The sequence below is a fragment of the Ziziphus jujuba genome, chromosome 7 (assembly GCF_031755915.1).
Source record: "Ziziphus jujuba cultivar Dongzao chromosome 7, ASM3175591v1".
Classification (NCBI taxonomy): domain Eukaryota; kingdom Viridiplantae; phylum Streptophyta; class Magnoliopsida; order Rosales; family Rhamnaceae; genus Ziziphus; species Ziziphus jujuba.
The window spans coordinates 5,046,974-5,069,092 of NC_083385.1; the positions used below are offsets into that span (position 1 = coordinate 5,046,974).

A 22,119-nucleotide genomic window follows, 5' to 3' on the forward strand; every position below is an offset into this window, starting at 1 on the left:
GAATCAAAATATGATACTACATCATAAAAAAAGATGGTCATATATTTTCCCTCAAACGGAAAATAGATTGTCATATATGTTTTCATATTACATGTGAATTTGAAGGATCACGTGATTTACACAAAGGGCAGAAATCGTCCTGCTCAACAGATACACTAGCAAACAAGACAGGAGGCATCCTTTATCTTTTGCTTTTTTTTTTTTTTTTTTTTTTTTTTGGGTCAAAAGAGACGAAGCAGTTCCTCTAAAGAAAATTCGTCACGAATGAGACAGGGATGGCAGTTCCTTGCTATGCCAGCAACGTTACCATTGCTTTTTTATTTTTAATTGACAACCGGATATTATGGGTTGGCTACGGGCCAATTTTCTTTTTTCTTTTTTTTCTTTTTCTATTTTTAAAATTTGCCCGATAATTGGCAGAAACTTGTTTGCAAAGTTTCGTCGCAAAGCTTGTTAACCAAGTCGGCGACTGCATTATTGCTGCCTAGCCAGTTAACAACAATTTTCTTCTTGACCAACAATTCCACATCTTTATTAGTGTTGATAAGTTGATCAAGCAGCGAAATATAATTGAAGATACGAGCCTCAAATGGATAAAGACACTGCTCCAACCCCATGACGTTTCTCATGAGGCACTCTGTGTTGTCTCCCATCAAAAAATGAGGGACCTTTAATATGTTACCCTCTTTATTAAACTTTATGTCAGTTAAGAACTTGTTAGTACATGGCACAAAGTCACCCCTGCTCTGTCTAGCTCTTTTGCACTATAGCGACAGCCGGCATATTCAGAACTAGCAACATAATTATTTGGACGCATGAACTGCCTGACCAAATCAGTGAAATGTTTCATGTCCTGGAAGCTTTGCGAAATGGAGCGTACGGATTCGGATGTTGTTACTTTTCCATACAAGTAGTAATAACCATTGAAGAATTCGCAGGTCATCTTCATAATGAAATGGTGGCGTTCACTTTCATTTTGGTTTTTAGATAGATAAGGAGGGATGTTATTCAAATTCTCAGGCTGTTTTTCTAGGATGAAGTCGAAAAGTTCGGTGAAAACAAAATACGGTAGCTGATTTTCCAGCATTATCAAGTCCAGCCCTATACAATCGATCAGCATGTAAGCATTATCAATGTTTTTACACTAAAGTGGAACAGAACATCTCTAACTGCAAAATGCAGAAAAAAACAAAACTTGGTGATTCACCTTCCCTTTTCTGATAGGTAAATAGAGCTCTTTATACCTTTTCCTGTATTATATTTATTTCAATCTTAAAATGTCCTGGTGCCTCACTGAGAATGTAAGAAAAACAAAACTGATTATGGGGAAGAATAGCAGTGTAAAAAGGACCAAAAGAATAATCTTTTCATGGGACTTTTCGTTTCCTTGGACATGTTTGTCGTACCCTTCATTTAGTCGTTGTCCCAGATCATTTCTTCCAAATTGAGAGCACGTACCAACAGAGAGAAAATCTGTAGTTTCTAGGGTATGTATGGAGGACCAGAATCAGACATGTTTGTCACATCCTTCATGTAGTTACTGTCCCAGATCATTTCTTCCAAATTCAAAGTACATATCAAAAGAGACGAAATCTGTAGTTTCTAGGGTATGTATGAAGGACTACAATCAGACAAGTTGACCATAAAACGACATCTGGAATATACCAAAAAGATTAAAGTAACAATCTGTTTGGTAGGGTTTACCTCCAAAGTGGGAAGGTCATGATAAACAGGTACTTGTTTGTTTTTCTGTGATCTGGAAGGAGTTGGTGATGTTTGTAGAATCCTCGCCAGACTCTTCTGCCTACTATACTTCAAAAGTTCTTCACATCATTGTCAGTTCTCCCGGGCAAATAGGTAGCAATTCTCGCCCATTTGTTTCCAAATTCTGCCTGCAGCTCTATCACCAGTCTCTCCTCCTCCAGTGAAAATTTGCAACCGCCGCCAAACACAAAACCACTTAAAGCCCATGTCATAACTATGCCTTGCAATTTAAGAAACCAATTGAGAAACTAATGGAAGAAAATGAGAGACCCAACTGAGATTGAGATTCAGAAAGGAATGAGAGAGAAGGAAATGATGGAGACAGTGCTCTTACTTCTTCAAATTGGGTCTAAGCTTGTTGACCCATCGGAGACGGCATGACTTGCCAGTTCTCTGCAAAAGGCCTTTGGATCGAAGGGAGCTCCAGTCCCTGGGGCCATACTTTTTGACATGGTTTAGTAGAACTTCATCTTCCTCTGCTTTCCATGGCCCTTTTCTTATACCCTCTTCCATTCCTCAAAACTCTTTTTTTCTCAATCATACTCGGAAATAATTGTTTCCCCTGCACTTTAACCGCTCATATCTTTTTCCTGCAAAAAAATCTGTTTTGGTTTTCGTTTTTTGTTATATATTTTTTTAAGTTCTGCAACACTTTTGTTTTCGTTTTTTGAAAAAATTTTACTTCATGGGGTAGTGACGGTTGAGACGGTTACTTCCACTCCCTTCCACTAAACAGGCCATGCCCCCAAAATTTTCTCTAGTTTAAATGCAGAAATTACATAAATGGGGCACAGAATGACACTTGTAATGAAAAGACGACAGAATATGAACCTCGTTTGGTCAAATTATCTTTCTAAAGATTAAGCATGTGTAAATAATAATAATAATTCCGAGTTTTTAAATTTTTTTTGCTTAAATCCGAATTTTTAAATTTTAAAATCAGTTTTTCAAATTATTATGATTTGTAAATCGCTAAATAAACTCCTCATAATCCACTTCTTCTTTTATTCGACATTATTATTATCATTATTATTATTATTTTGAGGAATGGAGTGATCTTCACAAAATCTCCTGCTTTTGCAATTTCCTATATCCATATCAATACCTAGTAGTTTTCCCAAAAAGAAAAAGAAAAATGGTGCAATCTTTTAGAATACATTATTTAGACAACTCATGAATTAAATTTGTAATTTACAATTCCGGAAAAGTTGAAGCCATGGAATTGACCTCACCACCGACTAAAACATCATCAATACAACACCCTTCTAGGTGGTAGACAAAGCTTAAGTTATCACATAATAAAGATGTTCACAAAATTTCCAAACTAAAAATAATACAAGGATCTGCATTTTGGGTCAATTATAATTTAGCTGTTGAAGACAGAAATACAATGATTTTTTATGGAAACACAGCAAGAAAGGAAAGCTATGAATTTTAAAACCGACAGTTTACAATGATTTCAAGTACATGAAAATTTACGATTTTTGAAGCAACAATAATAATTTTGATAAATTGTTATTCTTCTCGTGTCCGTGGACGAATCCCAAGTCCAGTCCTTATATTTGCACCCACCTCCATTAAATCTTCCACCTATAGGACAGACATCCAGTAAGCATTACCAAGAATATGAAATGGAATTTCAATTAGACGGCAATGATGTTGAATGTTAATTTTGATAAAAGTAGTTTGCAAAGATATGACTGTACAGTTTGCAAGATATGATTGTACAATCTTGAAAAAGTTATTATGATGTTCAGAGTCAGAAAAAGTTAAAAAGAGGAAGAAAATCAAACAGCCAGACTCTAAAAACATAAAAAGGGGATTAAAGTTTAAAATGCAGGTAAAATTCGCACTTAAAATTAGTCCTCTCAGTTTCTACATCCACTGATAGCCTAAGAAATTTGATCTGTTATATCCAGTTTTACTTCTACGCGAAGAACATCTCTAAAATTATGAGGGATTTCTTACCATCCATAGCAAGCAGTAGTTCTAGGACAGCTAAAATGAGTAAACGCTCATGAAATGGAGACATAGAAATTAGTATATAAGGATCAAGCTTTAACAGAGGTGACATGTTCTTGCAAAATTAGCAAAGTAGGAAATCTATAAGTAACTAATAAAAATTGAAATGTGAGGTAAAATCTAGGTTTTTCCACCTATTAAGTGATTGAAACGAAAATAAAAAACTTAAAGCTCATCTTCCTCACTTCTCCATAAAAGGAAGGAATCGAAATCAGCATCCTACTTTTAATCCTAAGCAATAAATATAATTACAATAAAAAATTATGCAGTCAGCTAAAAGACTAGCATACTCAAGTATTTATATCCAACTAGAATAACTTGGATCAAGAGGAGCAAAGAATTTTATATGGCAAATAATTCACACCATATACACCACAACAGTTAAGCAAACAAATGAGTCGTAGACCCACAAAATGAGGTCCTAAACCTGCTTCAACCATTAACCAATCATAACCTGAATCCCTTCAGACATCATCAGATTTGTTCATACGCTAACATAGGGTCTATGCAAAATATCGAGTCCCAATGCTAATAATCTAGACAATACCCACTTATCACTTACATTAGAATTTCCATACATGAAGCTCATTTTTCTTCCAATGAGGAATTACTTACATACTGATGCAATAAAAAATAAATTAATTAATTAAAAAAAAAAAAACCCATTTATTTTTAACACAATCTACTTGCTTTCTTATAGAAACAATAAAAAAGCATGATGACACTGTAAATCAGTCATTATTTTGCGTTGCCACTTTGCTAAACTGGCAGTCGAGAACCAATTACGGTAAGAATCAGCAGAAATTAAGACATTGCCCCCAACCAAGCAGCAGTGTTTCAGAAACATGATATTCATAATGCAATCCACTAAAATACGCCTAGGGTAGACAAAGACGGAAAGGTATGAGGACATGAGAGAAAAATAGGAAGTCAGACCTTGTGGATTCCGGAGGCATGGAGAGAAGCGACGGAGGCAGAGGCAGCGGAGCCGACGAAGAGGGAGGCAACGGTGAAGGCTTTGAAGGGCATGAGGTTGGAGTGCCCCGTATACCCTCTTCTCAACGACACAATTCCCCATCCCAACTGGGCTGCGCTTGCCATACCCCACCACCAATGCGACTCACTACCAACACCACCACCACCTTCATTGCCGTCTACGTCTACTACCTTTTCCTCCTCCACCATCTCATTCAACAATTCATTCTCTCAGTTTCCTCCTTTTCACTATGTCGAAGAGAGGCCTGTCTGTCCGTGTAAGGTTTAAGCGGGCTCATGCTGAATTTGGGCCCTCCACCTAGAATGGGCTTAAGACCAGCTAAATCTGTACTATATACAACACCTATGTCTTTTGGAACAGTAGTAAAGGATTTGAATGAAATGAAGATTTTATTTTCAAGAACAAATTAAAAATATTAAGATTTAAAAAGAGAAGGATGATTTTTATTATAATTATTTTCCTGAAATCCTTTTTCTAATAAATAGAAAAATAAAAGAACATTAGTGAATGAATAGCATATGAATTAACTTGGGTCTAAAGACCAAAGTTTCCGACCCCGGTAATGCTATGGTTTGGGCTCATCCAAATTATGTACAATAATGGACCCAATCACATTTTTCAGACTTGACTATGACTAGATTGTCCAAGCTCAATTCCCTTTCTTTTATTTATTCTTCAAGCGTCACCAGTCATAGAATAGAAAATCTTTTATTCATCTCAAAAAAAAAAAAAAAAATAAATAAATAAATAAATAAATAAAGGAAAAAAAAAAAGAGAAAAATCATTGCATTTGTTTTTTTATTTTTATTTTTTTTTGGACAAATTACGGTATCATACATCCGAGAAAAAGAACCAAAATCATCAAACAACACACACACGTCTTAGATTAAACAAAGAAACAAACAAACATAACTGTTCAAGGGGAAACACGTGCTGTTATTTGATCATATCCAGCTAAATTCCCATTTTTCATTCATAAGAAATTGATGACCTTGAATGCTGCGAGTTAATTAGAAGAACAAATCCTTGATGTTGGAAGCGACTGAGAAAATTGAGAATGTAACAACAACAGCAGCAACGATAGTAGAACTGCCAGTCCAAATATCCTTGAAGTAAACCCTCTTCAGTGTTGCCTTGGTAACATTCCAAAAATTTCCGTGAACCTTGTTTAGTTGTATGCGGATATCACGATAGTAGTGACTTGAAAACACAATTTCGTCGCCAAGCGTGTTAATCAAGTGGGCGACTGCATCATTGCTGCCTAGCCAGTTATCAACAACTTTCTTCTCAACCAGCAATTTCACATCTTCATCGGTGTTGATAAGTTGATCAAGCAGGTGAATATAATTGCAAATATGAGCCTCAAAAGGATAAAGACACTGCTCCAACGCCATGACGTTCCTTATAAGGCACCCTGTGATGTCTGTCACCTTAAATGGACGTACCTCCAACATGTTACCCTTTTTATTAAAACTTATGTCAGTTAAGAACTTGTTACTACATGGCACAAAGGCCACCCCTGCTCTGTCTAGTTCTATTGCACTATAGCGACAGTTGGGTTCTATTGAACTATAGCGACAGTTGGCATTTTCAGAACTAGCACCATCATGATTTGAATGCATGAACTGCCTGACCAAATCAGTGAAATGTTTGATGTCCTTGAAGCGTTGTATTACGCCGGGTTCCAACGAATCAGCAATGAAGCCTTCAGATTTGGATGCTTTTCCATGCATCTTGTAATACTCTCTGAAGAATTCGCAGGTCATCTTCATAATGAAATGGTGGCGTTCACTTTCACTTTGGTTTTTGGATAGATAAGAAGGGATGTTATTCAAATTCTCCGGCTGGTTTTCGAGGATGAAGTCGAATAGTTCAGTGAAAACAAAATATGGTAGCTGATTTTCCAGCATTATCAAGTCCAGCTCTATACATTTGATCAGCCATGGTGTTCTCAATATATAGTCCGTTATATCCTCTGGCTTCTTATCGTGAAGCCGATTTTCGAAGTTTCTCAAGAAGAGCTCGAAGATGAAGCAGGAGTCTCGCAAAATTACCTCCAAGAAGTGCTTCATGTCCTTCACATGATCAAAGGTCCCCGCATAGATATTCCGGATGCGTTGTCGGCGATTGGTTACTTCTCCGGTGAAATCTCTGATAATATCCTTCTCCCTAATATGTTTACAGAAGTCCCTTTCCCAGAATTTGTGATAATATTTGGTTTTGTGGTCTTCCATGACATTGAGTGTTGGTTTTCCATGGTGAAAAGGGCCTATGGATATCAGTTTGGGAGTGTAAGCTGCTTCGTTTACCTGTCGAAGCTTCCTTGGAACCCTCTGGATCCGACAAGTTTCTTTCAAGTCAGGTTCCAACTCCTCTGGAATGTCAATTATGACGCAAGGCTTCATCTCTCCCATGTCTATAGACATGCATAAAACGAATTGATAATCTTTTATCAATTTAGTATATGCAGAGTAAATAATTTGAATCTATATATATTTTCAATTTTTCAGAAAATTGGCTCACTTGGAATTAGATACGTTGGGAAAAAAGTGAAATGAAAATGGAACCATATGACTCTCGTTCCTTTAATTTTTCGGTTAGTTCGGTCACCAAATTCCTAGTATATATCCAATTACAGTTAATTAACCACTTTGGTTCACCACGATTATGCCTAAAACAACCATCTAAGATTCTTGCAACTAAAACAATGATTATGTATTTTCCTTGCTTAAAAAAACAAAAAGCAGCAGTCTCCACACGTTTGAAAACAGTAGAAATAGTAAAATGGTTTTACGAGTAATGATATAGAGCAAAGGAGCTCCTTTATTATTAAGAAAGTGAAATTTTTTCTCTCAATTTTATGAGGGGGATTTTACACAAATAATTTTGCATTAATTATGTGTGTATATATATATATATATATATATATATATCATTTATGGGTTTTTTTTTTTTTAAACCGAAAATGCATCATTTATGGTTAAAAGAGAAATTTAATATTAATTTTCTTCGGTATTAATTATGTATCAATTACTATTCTAAAAAATATAGGAATTTAAGTCTAGAACAATTCAAACTTTAAAGTTTTGTTCCACATTATTAACTTTCTAGGTAAACAAAGTAAATTTGGTGTAAATCGAGGCAAAATGGTACATATCTTAGTTTTTCTTCCTAAAATAATAAAGTATTAATCCATCCATCGACGCCATGTTGGAAACTAATACTATTTAAAAAAACAAAATTAAAAAACTAAAAAGAAAAAGAGATAGAAATTTGTGGCACAAACATGATAAGACGACTAACCGACGTTGGATAAAAAACTGGCCGAGTTCCTTTTGCAGAGTCCCCTGTACCGCAAGTCGAGTGTGATGAAGTAGTGACGATAATGGCAAGTTATATACAGAGACGAAAAGGTAAAAGACGGGCACACAGCATCTTGCAGGGGTCTACATCCTGCTTAAGGAGAAATTATTTACTACGCTAGGAACCCCAACCAATAGTATTACACATTGGATTCACAATCAACATAATGTAACATTTGTCTACAAATATATATATATATATATATACTTTTTGGTAATAAAAAAATATGCCTCATATACCATAGGCCAAAGCACGGTGCCATGCGCACTAATGAAATGTAATCATTCTAGACAATAATTAAACTTATTAAGATTTAAATTTTAATTCTTAAATCTATAGATATAGAGATTAATTGGATTCCTTCTACTAGATTACTACCTTAGTGATTTACAAATTTATATATATATATATATATATGGAAATTCTACGGTGTGGGTGGTACATATGTGGACTACATCCAAAATAAACGTTTTCAAGATGAAAACGTCGATTTTGATATATACAGTGTACAGTAAAACCGACGTTTTCATCTAAAAAAATATTAGTTTTGGATATATCCGCATCGTAAAAGCCCTATATATATATATATATATATATTTGCTCAAAATTTTAATCTAATAGGCTAAATAGTTTATTTATAGTATATGACATTGATGTGACAAAAATGAAAATGCAAAAAAATTTTTTTTTTTTTAGTTTTTAAATATAATGCTAGAATTACATAAATTAACTAGTTACTGTTGATAAAATTTGATATACATAATAATTTATATCCTAATAAATTAAAATTCTTAAATTAAATAATAATTTGATATAATATTAAAGTTTCAAATTTTAAAAATTTAAATTCAAGTTAGACCTCTGCCAACTAAACATACCAAAATGATTTACAAATGATGGAAAATATTGACAAAACGTGAGATACATTTCTTTTGGGATCAAAGCTACCATTAAATAAGTCTAGATCATAACTACTTCTCAAACTATGCTATTTAGCCTTAAAAAATTAGTGTTCCATATCTTCTAAATATTATGCGTTTCTCCATATCAAAATTTAAGAAAAAAATAAAATAAAATTTACATATATAAGGAAACACTTATAATTCAACACTTATAATTCCTTACTGTGCCTTCTTGATGAATTTTCTTAAGAGGATCTGCTTCCTCTCTTTTGAACATTTTCAAAAAAAGAAAAAATATGGAGAAGGCGGGGCGCTGCCTCATGTATCCATTCAGGAGGATGATGTCCTGTACTTTGTGTAAATCAGGTGATTGTTCAAATTGACATGTAATATGAGGGATCGCACTTCCTTGCTGTACCAGCAACCTTACCTTTGTTGTTGTTGTTTATATAATTTGCTCTTTAAAAGCTAGTATTTATAATTATTTCTTTGCCAGTGGCTATCTACGAAGGACTCTTTTTCCATAGACTTAACGCAATGCATTGAGTTACAAGTATTGTGTGTCCTATAAAGAATGCCACTACCTAAAAAAACAATAATAATAATAATAAATAAATAAATAAAGAATGCCAAAAAGAAAAAGAATACTGCTCCAAATAAGCAACACAATAAAAAGCAAAACACATAACAAATATATATATATATATATATATATATAGGATAATGCTACGGGGCTTACCCATCCGCATATGGATCCGCACCGCACGCACCATAACCATGCCTTATATATATAAAAGCTATTATTACTGTATTTTCTACACTGTAACTTTAAGACCTTCTCAATTTTCTTTGTTTCCCTTTTGTTTTTGTTTTTTTTTTTTTTTTTTCGTTTTTTCTTTTTTATGGTAAAAATCAGTTCTTCTTTTTGTGGAATAAATAAAAGAAATAAATCAAATGTTAATTAAAAAATAAGAGTTATTCGATTGCCATTAATGAGAGCATCTACTTACAAAGTGAGGTGACGATTGAAAAATATCTTTTAACACCCATGTAAAAATATTTTTTTAAGATAAGTACAAAATTAAAAGGATTTATTGTCTAATATGATATAAATAGATGTTTATCTCTAATAATTTTATGTAATATTGATGTGTATATATATATTTTCTTTTCTTTTTTTGTTTTAAATTTTATATTCTTGATAATAATTGTTTTTATTATTGATATGGATTGTTTTTAACCTTTTTTTTTTTAAGTTATACCATTTAATAGATCTTGTAAAAATAGATGGTGGCTCTCATTTTATTTATTTTCGCCACAATATTTTAAAAGAGTTTGGTGGAATTATTATTATATTAAACATGTCACCATGTCATAAAAATATGTCACCATGTCATAAAAAGAGATGGTAGCATATTTTCTCTCAAACGAAAAAAGCTCGTGACATATTCATATTATGTGTGACTTTTTGAAGGATCACGTGATTTACACAAAGGACAGAAATCGTCCTCCTTAACAGATACATGAGCCAACAAGACTGGAGGCATCTTTTCTCTTTTGGCTCTATTTGTTTTTGGTCAAAAGTGAGGTTCTTTTTTTTCTATTTTAAAATTTACCCTATAAAAGTTAATATTTACACTTTTTTATTGAATTTTTTTCCATTTATATATATATATATATACAGGGATCGCGCTTCCTTGCTGTGCCGGCAACGTTACCATTGCTTTTTATTTTTTATGTTTTGTTTTTTTAAATTGACAACCGGATATTATTGGTTGGCTATGGGCCTATTTTTCCGTCTTGTTTTTTCTATTTTAAAATTTTCCTTATAAAAGTTAATATTTACAATTTTTTATTGAATTTTTTTCATTTATATTATATATATATATATATATATATAGATACGGGGATCGCACTTCCTTGCTGTGCCGGCAACGTTGCCACTGCTTTTTTTTTTTTTTTTAAATTGACAACTTGTCTATGGGCATATTTTCCGTCTTTTTTTTGTTTTCTATTTTAAGATTTGCCCTATAAAAGATAATATTCACACTTTTCTTAATTGAATTTTTTCATTTATATGATATATATATATATATATATATGTATTAATTTTCTTGGATAATACTCACTAGGCACTTTAAATAATAGTTTCCCTAGAGGAAGCTCAGTTTTCTGATTGTCCTAATGCTGAATTACTTCCATTCTAACACAATCATACTTGACCTTGTGGATGCCGAAAGCCTGGAGGGAAGCGATGGAGGTAGAGGCAGCGGAGCCGACGAAGAGGGAGGCAACGGCTAAGGCTTTGAAGGGCATTAGGTTGAAGGCTACTGGGCTGCGCTCGCCACACCACCACCAATGCGACTCACCACCCACACAACCTTCCTTGTCTTCTACGTCTACTACCTCCTCAACCATCTCATTCAACATTCATTCTCGATTTCTCTGTGCTTTCCCTTTGTTTTGCTCTTTTTTTAATTTTTTAATTTTTTGGTATTTTCTCATTTCCTCCTTGTATTTCTTAGTACACGGATGAGGTCAGAAAGGCCTGTATGTTTGTGTAAGGTTTAATGGAGCTTATCCTAGATTTGGGCCCTCCACATAGAATGAGCTTTGGACAAATTAATCTATACTCTATACACCCCAACTTTTGGAATAATAGTAAAGGATTTTGAAATAAATGAAGATTTTATTTTTACAAACAAATCACAAATATTTAATTATTTAAAAAAAGAGATGGATGATTTTTTTAATTATTATTTTTCTGATTCCTGAAAACCTTTTCTAATAATTATAATTAAAAAGAATAGAGTATGACTAACATACGAATTAGCTTGGGTCAAAAGCTAGAGTTTCCAACCTAGCTAATGCTTTGTTGGACTCAATCCATCTTACCTTACAGCAACTACCCAATCACATTTCCATTTCATACATACAAGAAAATCGACCAACTATACGCACGTCTTCTACAAAATGATGATGAAAAGTATAACTTGTACAAATCTTTCCATTTTCCAATTCGATCTGATCCATTCGTTTGTAAAGATATTTATTCGATTGCAGACATTTGTAGAAAACCTCTAACAAAGGAATAAATAGTCAATTTTGAAAGTACTTATTGTCAAATTAAACAAACATAACTGTTCTAATGAAAACATTTAAAAAATTATTTTCATTTTGATCATATCTAGCTAAATTCAAATTTTCTTTCATGAAGATTTGTCCAATTGATATATTTACTTGCATGCTGCGAGCTAATTAGAAGAACAAATCCTTAATGTTGGTAATGACTAAGACAAATGTGAATATAACAACAACAACAGCAGCAATAGTAGAACTGCCAGTCCAAATATCCCTGAAGTAAACTCTCTTCAGTGTTGCCTTGGTAACGTTCCAAAATTTTCATGAAGCTTGTTAAGTTGTATGCAGATATCACCATAGCGGAAACTTGATTCCAAAATTTCGCCGCAAAAATTTCATCGCAAAGCTTGTTAACCAAGTCGGCAACTGCGCTATTGCTACATAGCCAGTTATCAACAATTTTCTTCTCAACCAGCAATTTCACATCTTCAACAGTGTTGATAAGTTGATCCAGCAGCGAAATATAATTGCAGATATGAGCGTCATATGGATAAAGACACTACTGACTGCTCCAACACCATGATGTTTCTCATGAGGCACTGTGTTGTCTCCTATCAAAAAACGAGGGACCTTTAATATGTTACCTTCTTTATTAAACTTTATGTCAGTTAAGAACTTGTTAGCACATGGCACAAAATCCACCCTTCCTTTGTCTAGCTCTTTTGTACTATAGCGACAGCCAGCAAATTCAGAACTAGCAACATAATTATTTGGACACATGAATTGCCTGACCAAATTAGTGAAATGTTTGATGTCTTGGAAGCATTGTGAGATGGAGCGTATGGATTCGGATGTTGTTACTTTTCCATAGAAGTAGTAATAACCATTGAAGAATTCGCAGGTCATCTTCATAATGAAATGGTGGCGTTCACTTTCATTTTGGTTTTTAGATAGATAAGGAGGGATGTTATTCAAATTCTCATGCTGGTTTTCTAGGATGAATTCGAAAAGTTTGGTGAAAACAAAATATGGTAGTTGATTTTCGAGCATTATCAAGTCCAGCCCAATACAATCGATCAGCCATGGTGTTCTCAATATATAGTCTGTTATATCGTCTTGCTTCGTATCATGAAGCAGATTTTCGAAGTTTCTCAATAAGAGCTCGAAGATGAAGCAGGAATCTCGCAAAATAACCTCCAAGAAGTGGTCCATGTCCTTCACATGATCAAAGGTCCCCCCATAGCTATCCACGGATGCGAGGTTCGCAATCACTTAGTTCTTCGGTGAAATCTCTGATAATATCATTCTCCCTGATGTGTTTACAGAAGTCCCTTTTGATATGAACCTTGGACGATATGCGCTTAAACTCGTATTATATTTGCCCGAATCTAATTATGTTCAAATTCTAATGGTCACCTTGACACCTAACCAACCTGTGATTAGAAACCTTGGTATAATAAAGATGCCACAATAGGTGATGAATATCCTATTGATAAGTCAAACTAAAACACTCATTTAATAATGCTGTTTTAGGTGTTCAAAAGACCAAAGAAAAATTCAATCTCACAAAATAAATTCTGAATATTATTAATGGTGTGTTTTTCCTAAAAAACAAGTCATTTTATAGGCTAAAAGAAAACAAAATAAAATCCTAAAAGCTAAAGGAAAAACCTGCCAATAGGATTAGGAAACTAAGCATGGCCGAATTTTCTCTCTCCTTTCGTAAACTAATTTGGATTAATTAATTCCTTTATTTTGAATTAAGAATTAATTAATTTACAATGAAAATAATAAAATAATAACTTTTCTAAACTTATTTGTCCAAAAAATAAATGAATAAAAACAAAAAAATAAAGGTAATTTCCTAAAACAAAAAATAGAAACCAAATTAGGAAACTAAAATACTATCTTTTTGACTAAGTTGACTTTGATCAATTTTTAACCAATTTACACTCCAAATCAGCTTCCATATGCTTTTTAGGATGCCAAATAGGCTGATTATGATGTCTCACACATTGCTCTCACTTGGAGGAAAGAGAAAAATCCAATTTAGCAAAACACAGTAAAGCCAGCAGAAAATACGACAAAACCCGGCCAATTTCTCTCTCATGCGCATACCACTTAAATGACCAGTTTAGCTTCGGCCTTGACTAGTTGCCATGACTTCTTAGTGATATCAAGTAAATTCAAGAAGATTTGACCCCATTTCCCACTGTCCAGAATCCATAAATGCACCAAAACCGCTACCCGAGTCCATATCGGCTTCCACCATTTGTATGCCCAAAACAGGTCTTAGATCTTTGGATATGGACAAGTCCTCTTGAGAATGAATTACCCCCTAGATAAAAGCAGCAAGTGTCTCCCTAAAACTCTTAACTTGAGCCCTAGTGATCAGCCCAGTCTTCATTCGTATCGCGTTAGCACCCAAACGGGTTGTCAGTTGTGCGGGCTCGGGCGGATTTGCATCATTCCCTTCCTCTTGAAAAGGATTTGCCCTCAAATCAAAGTCATCACCTACAGCAAAAGTAGATAAATCAATGAAATTAAATATAGCACTAACATTATGCTCACCCGATAAATTAAGCTTGTGGCTTTTTCATTATTCCACTCCAAGACTTGAAAAGGACCATCTCCATGCGGTATAAGCTTGGACATTCTTTGCTTGGGAAACCTCTCCTTTCTTAAATGAAACCAAACAAAATCTCTTGGGTCAAACACTATCACAACAAATACTAGAAATACAAGCTCATTTTGGCTAAAATCACACTTAATAGTAGCAAACAATCTTTCCTAAAACTTTGAATTTCCATAAAGTAAAGCTCTCAACAAGGAAGATAAAGTTCTATGCAACAAAAATATTTTTAAATAAGCATCTTTATAATTCATGACTAGCAATGGTTTCTTACTCAAAATATCTTTATTAACATCCCCAAAACTCAAATAAAAATTTTTATTTTTTCTTTCTTTTCTTTCTTTTCCTTTCTCTCTTTCAGCCACCACACATCTTTCCTCTCTCTCGGGTTTCTCACTATGGCTCTTGGGTTTCTCTATTTTTCTCACTCTACTTTTGCTCTCTCATTTTTTTCCACTTAATTTGTGTTTTAGAATGCTTACCTTAGATAGCAAGCTCGGACTTACCTTCTGGATGGATGGTGAAGCCGTTGGTGACATACTAGCCTTCTCCTTGAGTTTTTCGGCCTCCCTCCTTTGTTGTATTTATAATTAGTCTCTATATACTTCCTTGGGAGTCAATGGCTCCAACTTACCTTCAAATCTAAAAACAATACAATTTTGTCAAACATAATGAGTAGCGTCTTTATCAAATCGCCATGGTCTACCTAATAAAATATGTCCGGAATATATAGGCACAATATCACACAAAACAACATCCACATATTTATCTATGCTAAATTTTACCTTGGCTTGTTTATTGACGTTCATTTCACCACTATCATTAAGCCATTGTAATCTATATGGTTCAGGATATTTAATAGTTTTTAAGCCTAATTTATCAACCACATGTTACTAATTACATTTGTACAACTTCTACTATCAATAATCATACTACAAATCTTACATTGGATTTCATATCGGGTGTGGAAGATATTTTCCTCATCCTTGTACACAATTAGAACCCTCCTTGCTACTAAAATCAAATCAGCCCTAAATGCCTTGAGAGTTTTGGATTCATCATGCCCATCATCTCCAACTTCTTCATCTTCAATTTCAGTTTCAGCATCACTTTCTTCACTTTCGGATTCTAGTTCGCCATTACCTTTCAGCACCATAATCCTCCTATTTGGGCATTGGCTAGTGATGTGTCCTTGTTCCTTGCATTTAAAACAAATAATTTCTCTAGATCTTGAAGGTTTAGGATCAGATTTTACCTTTTCTTTGGTGCTTGGACAGATTCGGCTTTGGACTCCCTTTTTGGCCGATTTGAACTTTCATCTCCAACTTTAAGCTTTGGCTTATTTTCAAAGGTAGGATTGTTTTTTCAGCCACTTGGATTTGATCTTCCGTTGTTGGAAACATCTCCAAACCGTGAGCCTACAGCCCTCCTCTTAAATTGATGCTCTAAGTTAATAGCCACATGCAACATCTCCTCAAATTCCACATATTGTTGCAATTCTAGTTGATTGGCTATTTCATGATTCAAACCACTAAGACACCTTACCATGGTTTCTTCTTTATCTTCATTCATGCTCAATCTCATCATAAGTATCTCCATCTCCTTGTAATAATCCTCCAAGGACCTAGTTCCTTGAAATAAAGATTGAAGTCTTTGATGCAGCAACCTATGATAGTGTGATGGTACGAGTCACTTCCTCATGGCCTTTTTCATTTGTCGCCATGTAGTGATCAAGTCATCACCAACTCTCTTTTGGGTGTTTTGCTCATTGGTTCACCATTGGGGGGCATAATGTCCAAATTCCATTACTGCTAATTTCACCTTCTTAGCCTCCGAATAGTTGTGACAATAAAAAATCATTTCCATATGCTTTTCCCATTCCAAGTAAGCCTCTGGATCACTTTTTCCCATGAAAGGTGGTATGTTTACTTTTATATTCCCAAGATTATCATTATCATTCCTTGTTGGTCTCCCATGGATTGGTCTTCCTTGAGGTTCAAAAATTTTATCATATCCCTCATCCAAGTCATCTCCAAAGTTGTCTTCCCTGAATTCTTCCTTAATTCACCCTCGACCTCGGCTCCCATGAGCATCAAACCTTGTATTAAGCCCTCCTTGGGAATCTCCTTTTAATCCTATGGATGCTTCTTCATTAATTCTCATTGGTTGATCTCCTCCTCTCACTCTTGAATCTGCCATATTAGTATGAATAATACAAAAATAAAATAAGACCTCATCAAAGTCACTCCCTTACGTGTTTCACTCAATCAAGGTCTCGACAATCGTGTTTTCACACTAGTTTTGGCTTTTACCCTCTTTTAAGCTCACACACTCTTGCCTTTTACCTCTCAATGAATTATCTCAAAGCTCTAATTAAAAAACCCACAAAACAGCAATTAGATCACAAGTATATTTTAATTTAACTTATCAACAAACTAGTAGCAAAAACAAGCAATATTGAATGAATTGGCAAATTCTAGTTTTTGGCTTTTTTAGGCAAAATAAAGCAAATTAACAAGGGAAATTTCGGAATCAAGAAGAACTGGACCAGATGGTAAGAATTTTAGGATTCAAGAATAAAAGTTTAGAAAAAGAATTTCAAACAGGAACAAGAATCATTTCGAACAAAATTAAAGAATAGTGTTGGTTGTTGTTCTTGTAATTCAAGTTTTGTATCAAATCCTTTAACTAATTTTAATCCAAATAATTTAAGCACCCAAAATTCAAATATCCAAAAACAAAAATAATTCTCCAGAAATTCCAAATTTTGAATAAATATCAACAAATCATCAGCTTCAAGAAAATTTCCAGCAACAAATTTTCATCACCAAAATCAACAAACCAATTTTTTTTTTTTTATATTCGACTTTTTCTTCTTTTTTTTTTTTTTTTAACTCGCAGAACTTAAAAAAAAACTGCAGTAGGTAGATTTAACACCAAAATTTGCAATTCCAACACCAAATAACCACCAAACCCTTGACCTCCAAAATAAAATACAAATGTGCAGTTTTTTTTTTTTTTTTAATATGTTGCCGCAAACACACTTCTTTTCTCTCTCTCTCTTTTTTTTTTCTTTTAATATATGAATGCAAATGTTTGAGACTAAAACAGCAAAGAAAAATAAAAAAAAACCAAATTAACAAGAACAATGATGAAAAACAACCAACAAACTAGGGGAAAAAAAAAACGATAAAACCTAGAGAACATAATTCAACTAGGAATGAGATTTTTTTTTTTTTTTGAATATGCAGAACGTGATGATGGTAGAAGTAACCTCAACCTAATGCTAAAATACACAAAAACAAATAAAGCAAATAAAGATAGATCAAACCTGCACAAAATTCGGCTCTGATACCAAATTATACGAACCTAGGATGACCTATGCCTAAACCTGTATTATATTAGCTCGGATCTAATTATGTTCAAGTTCTAATGGTTACCTTGACCCCTAATCAACCTATGATTAGAAACCTTGGTATAATGAATATGCCACAATAGGTGATGGATATCCTATTGATAAGTCAAATTAAAATAATCATTCACTAATGGTGTTTTAGGTGTTCAAAAGAACAAAGAGAAATTTAATCTCACAAAATAAATTCTGAATATTATTAATGGTGTACTCTTCCTAAAAACAAGCCCTTTTAAAGGCTAAAAGAAAACAAAATAAAACCCTAAAAGCTAAAGGAAAAACCGGCCAATAGAATTAGGAAACTAAGCATGGTCGAATTTTCTCTCTCCTTTTCTAAATTAATTTGGATTAATTAATTCTTTTATTTTGAATTATAAATTAATTAATTTACAATGAAAATAATAAAATAATAACTTTTCTAAACTTATTTTTCCAACAAATAAATAAATAAAAACAAAAAAGTAAAGGTAATTTCCTAAAACAAAAAGTAGAAACCAAATTAGGAAACTAAAATACTATCTTTTTGACTAAGTTGACATTGACCAATCGTTAACCAATTTAGGCTCCAAATCAGCTTCCATATGCTTTTTAGGATGCCAAATAGGCTGATTATGAAGTCCCCTAGATAAAGGCAGCAAGGTTGTCCTTAAAACTCTTAGGTTGAGTCCTAGTGATTGGCCTAGTCTTCATCCGTATCGGATCAGCACCCCAACGAGTTGTTGATTGTGCGGGCTCGGACAGATTCGCATCACCTTTCCCCAAAATTTGTGGTAATATTTGGTTTTGTGGTTTTCCATGGCATTGAGTGTTGGTTTTCCATGGTGAATATGGCCTATGGATATCAGTTCGGGAGTGTAAGTTGGTTCATTTACCTGTCGAAGCTTCCTTGGAACCCTCTGGATCCAACATGTTTTGTTTAAATCAAGTTCCAACTCCTCTGGAATGTCAATTATGATCGTCCGCTCAGAGCAAGCCTCCTTTTCTTCCATATCCGTAGAGCATACAGAAAACAAATCAACAACAAATCAATTTAGTATTATTACATTTTCGAAAATTGGCTCCATTGGATATGCAGTGGGAAAAAAATGAAACGGAAGTAGTTGAACTACATGATTCTCATTCTTTCAATTTTTACCAAAAGTTTTCTTACCAAATTCTTGGCATCCAATCAAAACATACTTTTTGTTCATCACAACTATTACCAAAAATGGCCAGCTGAGATAATCGAAACTAAAGTAATGAATATGTGTTATTTTTCCTTGCTTAAAAGAAACTGTCGACTCCACCAGATCAAAACAACGACGATTAAGTAAAATGGTTTTATCTAGAGTGACAGGGAGCAGAGGAGGTCCTTACTCTTCTTAAAGTAAATGGTCAAGTAACTTGAAATTCCTGATCACTCTAAACGCTGTGTTAGGAGGCTGCTTTAGTCTTTCCCTCTCCCTACACAAAATTGAGGTCATATAATCTACTTTCATCATGACACTGAGAAGTTAGATTATTAACAAATTAAGGTAAACAAATCAGAGCATGTTAGCAATAAGCAATGTTATAAATTGACTCTCCCATTCCTAATGGGATATGCCATATAACCATGACCCTTGATGTTTAACCCTCCATTTAATGGAAACTTAGAGATGAAAATAAATAAACAATAATAATAATTTTGCTATGATATGAGTGGATCAATCTCTCGATGCTAAGAAATTACCGATGCCCATATTGTAATGCAGGTCTATGTGTATACTATATGTATAAAACTATGTGTCTATATATTTTTATAGATAGCATACCGATAATGGGAAAATGTAGTGAACTTGATAAATTGTTAATGCTGAAAATGCATGATAATGAATAAGAAAGCTGGTGGTGAGGACAGTGTATGAGATGTACTACTTATAGAAAAATCAAAATGGGCGATGAGAGAAGCAGCTTTCTGATCAGCATCAATCCAAAAGGGTTGGAGTATTTCCGTCATACTTTTTATTTCTTCATACTTTTTGTTTTAAAAAGTTAATCTTAAAAAAGAGCCCTTCAATTTATTTTTTATTTTATTTTGTTTTATTACATTATATTTGTATTTTTATTTTTGATTGGATCTGATTCTTCAAATATAGATTGTGAAAACTATTTTCTATTTGTATTTTATATCATTTTTTATTTGGTGTTACACAAATTTCAACACCACCATGAGCACAATTTTTATAGAAACATATATTTACTATTTTATTTTGTAGTATTCAATAATTAATGATTATAGAAAATACCAAAACGAAGAGTTAAAAGAGTTTTTTGATCAACCTAATAAAACTTTATTCTTTTTATGATGCTCTTTAATTTAAAAAAAAATGCTTTTTATTGAAGATACTGTAAATAAAAAACATATGAGAGAATATAATAAATAAAGAGTAAAATTTTTTATCCAACTCCAAAAGCACTCTATATCATTACCCTTTATTTTTTATTTTTTAATAAATAATTATTTTTTATTTTTACAACATCCAACAACAACAAATTGCTTATATATGTGTGTGTATGTATATATATATATATGTGTGTGTGTATGTGTAAGTAAAAAAAGAAATATGAAATTAAATAAAATTATTAATTGTGCATTGAAAATTATAGATATAATAAATAATTGTATTAAAAGTTTTATTTATAAAGTGAGATTTGACTCTAAATATAAAGAGTTAAACCTCACTCTCTAACTTAACTTCTTAATTTAAAAATTCTATTAAAGTTATAACATATGAATGTGATTCTTTAAAATGGAGAAATTGAAGCTTTTAAAAAGCCTATTGGATATGCTCTAACAGCATCTCCAATGAAGAGGGAGGCAACGGCGAAGGCTTTGAAGGGCACTTGGTTGGAGTGCCCCGTATACCCTCTTCTCAACGACACTGTTCCCCATCCCAACTGGGCTGCGCTTGCCATACCCCACCACCAATGCGACTCACTACCAGCACCAGCACCAGCACCACCACCTTCCTTGTTGTCTACGTCTACTACCTCTTCCTCCTCCACCATCTCATTCAACAATTCATTCTCTCAATTTCTCTGCTCTCCCTCCCTTCGACCTTTTATGCATTCTCTCAGTTTCCTCCTCTTCTCTTTGTCAAAGCGAGGCCTGTCTGTCTGTGTAAGGTTTAAGCGGGCTCATGCTGAACTTGGGCCCTCCACCTAGAATGGGCTTAAGACCAACTAAAACTGTACTATATACACACCTCAGTCTTTTGGAATAGTAGTAAAGGATTTGAACATAACGAAGATTTTATTTTCAAGAACTAATTAAAAATATTAATATTTAAAAAGAGAAGATTGATTTTTATTATAATTATTTTCCTGATTTCCCGAAAACCTTTTTCTAATAAATAGAAAAATAAAAGAACATTGGTGAATCAATGGCATACGAATTAACTTGGGTCTAAAGACTAAAGTTTCCGACCCAGGCACTGCTATATTTTGGGCTCATCCCAATTATGTACAGTAGCGGACCCAATGACATTTTTCAGACTAGACTATGACTAGATTGTCCAAGTTCAATTCCTTTTCTTTTATTTATTCTTCAAGTCATAGAATAGAAAATCATTTATTCATCAAAAAAATAAATAAATAAAAAAACATTACATTTGTTTTTTTATTTTTATTTTTATGTTTTTTGACAAATTACGATATCATACATCCGAAAAAAAGAACCAAAATCATCAAACAACACACACACGTCTTAGATTAAACAAAGAAACAAACAAATTTAACCGTTCAAGGGGAAACACGTGCTGTTATTTGATCATATCCAGCTAAATTCCCATTTTTCATTCATAAGGAATTGATGACCTTGAATGCTGCGAGTTAATTAGAAGAACAAATCCTTGATGTTGGAAGCGACTGAAAAAATTGAGAATATAACAACAACAACAGCGACAATAGTAGAACTGCCAGTCCA

At 33.5% G+C, this 22,119-nt stretch overlaps 3 protein-coding genes across 3 annotated transcripts; all 3 read right to left on the reverse strand.

Annotated features, from left to right (window-relative positions):
- Nucleotides 1-3,015: 3,015 nt before the first annotated feature.
- Nucleotides 3,016-5,011, reverse strand: LOC107422691 (uncharacterized). The gene is made up of 2 exons (XM_016032174.4): nt 4,723-5,011; nt 3,016-3,354 (listed from the first exon to the last, which is right to left on the reverse strand). The coding sequence occupies exons 1-2, from the start codon at nt 4,969-4,971 to the stop codon at nt 3,280-3,282; spliced, it is 324 nt and encodes a 107-aa protein (XP_015887660.3). The 5' UTR covers nt 4,972-5,011; the 3' UTR covers nt 3,016-3,279.
- Nucleotides 5,012-5,793: 782 nt separating this feature from the next.
- On the reverse strand, nt 5,794-7,515 carry LOC107407164 (UPF0481 protein At3g47200-like). The gene has a single exon (XM_060818671.1). It carries the CDS (start codon nt 7,207-7,209, stop codon nt 5,794-5,796), a length of 1,416 nt encoding a protein of 471 aa, XP_060674654.1. The 5' UTR covers nt 7,210-7,515.
- Nucleotides 7,516-12,609: 5,094 nt separating this feature from the next.
- LOC132804382 (uncharacterized) lies at nt 12,610-13,341 on the reverse strand. The gene has a single exon (XM_060818672.1). The coding sequence runs from the start codon at nt 13,339-13,341 to the stop codon at nt 12,610-12,612; it is 732 nt and encodes a 243-aa protein (XP_060674655.1).
- Nucleotides 13,342-22,119: the final 8,778 nt, after the last annotated feature.

Excerpts from the sequence above, each read along its gene's own strand:
- LOC107422691 (XM_016032174.4), bottom strand. The coding sequence starts at position 4,971 with ATGGTGGAGGAGGAAAAGGTAGTAGACGTAGACGGCAATGAAGGTGGT. Across the intron at positions 3,355-4,722 it reads ATGCCTCCGGAATCCACAAG|GTGGAAGATTTAATGGAGGT; the intron begins GTCTGACTTCCT and ends TCTGTCCTATAG.
- LOC107407164 (XM_060818671.1), bottom strand. The coding sequence starts at position 7,209 with ATGTCTATAGACATGGGAGAGATGAAGCCTTGCGTCATAATTGACATT.
- LOC132804382 (XM_060818672.1), bottom strand. The coding sequence starts at position 13,341 with ATGGACCACTTCTTGGAGGTTATTTTGCGAGATTCCTGCTTCATCTTC.